At 41.2% G+C, this 3304-nt stretch overlaps 1 protein-coding gene across 1 annotated transcript in view; it reads right to left on the bottom strand.

Moving 5' to 3' along the window:
- Positions 1 to 832: 832 nt before the first annotated feature.
- LOC110105936 overlaps positions 833 to 3304 on the bottom strand; it is an 8561-nt gene continuing 6089 nt past the window's right edge. Inside the window, exon 2 of the mRNA XM_020835630.2 lies at positions 833 to 1108. Coding sequence (XP_020691289.2) covers positions 848 to 1108 — 261 coding nt within the window. The 3' untranslated portion in view covers positions 833 to 847. The remainder of the gene's footprint in view (positions 1109 to 3304) is intronic.

The following is a 3304-nucleotide window of genomic DNA, read 5'->3' as shown; positions in this document are numbered from 1 at the left end:
CAAGGATTGCCTCTGTTCATCTGAATGCCTAAATCCTTATTAAAACTTCCTTGTACTACAAATTATGATCCCTCTTTTTGAGCAAAATCACAAACAGTTGAAGAGTCGTCGTGATTGTTTTGAACTGAAGGGTCTCCCTCTAAGATCGTCGCATTCTTAGCCATCACATAGCCAAATTTGTTTACAAACAGGTTCATGCCAGCAGACGACGATGCTTCATAGTCCTTCAGTCTAATTTTCCCAATAGACTGAGGAGTTTTAGATTCAGAACCATCAGCCGCTTGTTTTCCCTTACCAGAGATAGGCTCAAAAGCTTTAACAAGAACATCCGCAGGTTCCTTAATAATCAAAGGACGAAAACCACCATGTAACTTCAAACGAACAAGTTGATGAATTGTATGGGGCGAAGGGATTGGTGAATCATCAGGTTTCCGATCACCGGAGACGACGGCCGAAGGGCCAACCAGCATTTCCGAAAAGACCGCCAAACGAAGAAGAAGAAATTTTAAAATTTTCTCTCACTACAAACCTGGAGTTTCTCTCACTACAATTGAGCTGTTTAGTGAATAACTAATAGATCCTTTGTTAAGAGTAGTGTAGATTCACTCTATTCCTAAAGAAAATTAATGAGTTTTATTAAACAGATTATACTTCTCGACCATATGAACATCAACTATGTCCTTAATGCACTTCGTAAGGTGGGTTGTAACCAGGCTATACTGCTTTATAAAAACTCAGGGAGGCGCTAAGTTTAAATACCAAAGTGAATTAAACCAAAACCATTAAAAACCAGAAGAATAAGATACAGCATTCTTTTATAAGCATGCCATAGTGCTAGCGGCAGAATTCAAATATAATGGTAATGCACCAAAGGCACTACCTCATATGTAACTACCAACAATAATTTAAAAATAAGAAAATCATAACAATATACTAAAACATGTTTACGAATTGACACCTGAGCTTCCTCCATCAAGACATCACTCCCTTCAGTGTTTCCATCAGAACCATTTCCCTGAGCTGGCTGCAACGATGTACCAACATCGTCAGGTTTGCTCTCATCATCCGATTTTACATTAACCTCTTGTTTTTGTTCAAGTATAGATACCTGTAAACATATCACATTACGCCAATCAGATAAACAACAATTGGAACAGTTCATGCAAAAATATTGTGTAAGCCATTAGTAGGGAAATGGAGAAAACTAACAACATTAAAATATTTCACGTAAATTGTACTCGTATAATAGCTAGGCAACAGATAAGAAGTCAGAACAGCTAGAATGGGAAACAAATCTGGGGAAGAAAGTGAAAGTTCTATCTCTGGAAACTAAAATCCAGTCAAACCATAGAAAAGGATTTTCTGATTCATCATGGTGGTTCCACCTTTAGTAGGTCTAACATTTAATAACAGAGCAGTAGACCTCCATAATACTCTCAGCATTGCAAAGCATCTCTTAATTTATCACTTCAAGTGCTATTTATTTCATTTATCATCCATGAGTAAGGGGTTATTTGGCTATCTATAAAATGGATGTAAAGTAATTCAAATGTATGAGTTTTGATAATTTTAATGTTTTCTTTAAGTAAAATAAATGCAAAGTAAAAATTTGATACATTTGGAATTCACCTTCTAGTCATTTTTTGTGCATTTCAAATTTCTCAGATTTGGGCGAGTTCCAAATAAACCCAAAAATTATTACAATTGCCACCGACCGACGACCCACCGCCATCTAGGGTGTGAAAATTTGACCCAACCCGAAACCCAACCCAAAAAATTTAAGGTTCGAATGGGTTTGGGTTTCAGTTCGGGTTCAGTTATCCAACCCATTTATAAATATGGGATGTGTCCAAGTTGACACGAAAACAACCTGGATTGACCCGATTTACACACATCAGACGATTGACCCCATGACCAACGCCCCTCGTCTCGTGAACATCAGCACCATACTCGAGTCAAGGGCTAGACCTGCTCCATCGCTCGCAACCAGACCTCCAGCGACCCGCGCCTGTGTCGCGCCAGCGCCGAGCTCGCCTCTCGCAATCTCGCCCTTATCGCGATCGTCGTTGCCTGCATATTGCGCCAATGCTGTGACGTTGACACGCTCCCATTTTCATTGCCACTTTTCTTCTTCCAAGTTCAAGAACTTGGTGCCCCATTGCTCAATCCGTGATTTCGTGATATGATTCCTTTATCTTCGCTTTTATATTGCCTTATCTCAGACTATCTAACTTCCAGCAATGGATTATGGCTCCGATCTAGTGGATTAACACCTCCGCATGGTGAGAGGAGCTGTCTCTCCTCTCGTGGATGGGCTTTCGCACGCCGCAAAGGATCTCGAGTCCCATTAGCTGGATTTGAGGAAAAAGATAAAGGAGAGTGGATTTCCTGGTAGATTTAGTGGTTTGGGGAAGAGAAGCGATTTCCATGAAATGGTGGTAGTCTCTGGTGATGTTGGTGATGAAGAAAGCATCATGCAACTGATGATGGAAGGAACAATCTGTTTGTAAAGAAGAACAAGAGTCTAATCTTGCGCAAAAACTTGACGAAGCACCTCATTTGCGACCTCACAGCTCGTGAAACTCGTCCGTTTTGGAATAAAAAAGGGTCCGTGGGTCGGGTCAGGTCAACTCGGTAACCCACGGGAGTCGGATCCGGGTTCAAATACCTAACCCGTTTACAAAAATGGATCGGGTTATGGTCAACCAGTTTAAACCCAGATTAATCCAAGTTCGACCCAAACCCAACCCGCGAACCTATTTTGATACCCATATTGCCGCCACCGCGGGCCACCGCCATGGCCTCCAACCACCCGGCCACCATCATTGCCAGCCTACCTCCCACCACCGACCACCACTGCTGACCACCACCGCCAGCTGCCCACTAGCCGGCCTCCACCAGCCACACTACCACCAATGTCAACCACCAACCACTACCTATGATGCACGGACACGAACACGGCGACACGGACACGACACGACACGGACACGGGACACGGCTTTTTTTTAAAATATAGGACACGGGTACGACGCAGACACGGCAATACATTTTTTTATATAGTGTATATATATTAATGTAATATCATATTAGAAATGACAAGCATAATAAATGAATGACATGATAACTTGTCTAGCTTATAATATACAATATTTAGTACAAAATATCTAGTACAACTACAAAAATATAAGCAAATAATCACTTACTACAACATCAAGCATTCAAGCTTCAACTATTAGGATTAGCTTTAGAGGTTTGTTTTTGGCCTTCAATATCATCATCATTGAATATCACTACTTTCAACTCT

Source organism: Dendrobium catenatum, unplaced genomic scaffold (assembly GCF_001605985.2).
Source record: "Dendrobium catenatum unplaced genomic scaffold, ASM160598v2 fragScaff_scaffold_1453, whole genome shotgun sequence".
NCBI classification, from domain to species: Eukaryota; Viridiplantae; Streptophyta; class Magnoliopsida; order Asparagales; family Orchidaceae; genus Dendrobium; species Dendrobium catenatum.
This window is presented reverse-complemented; position numbering and strand designations above follow the sequence as displayed.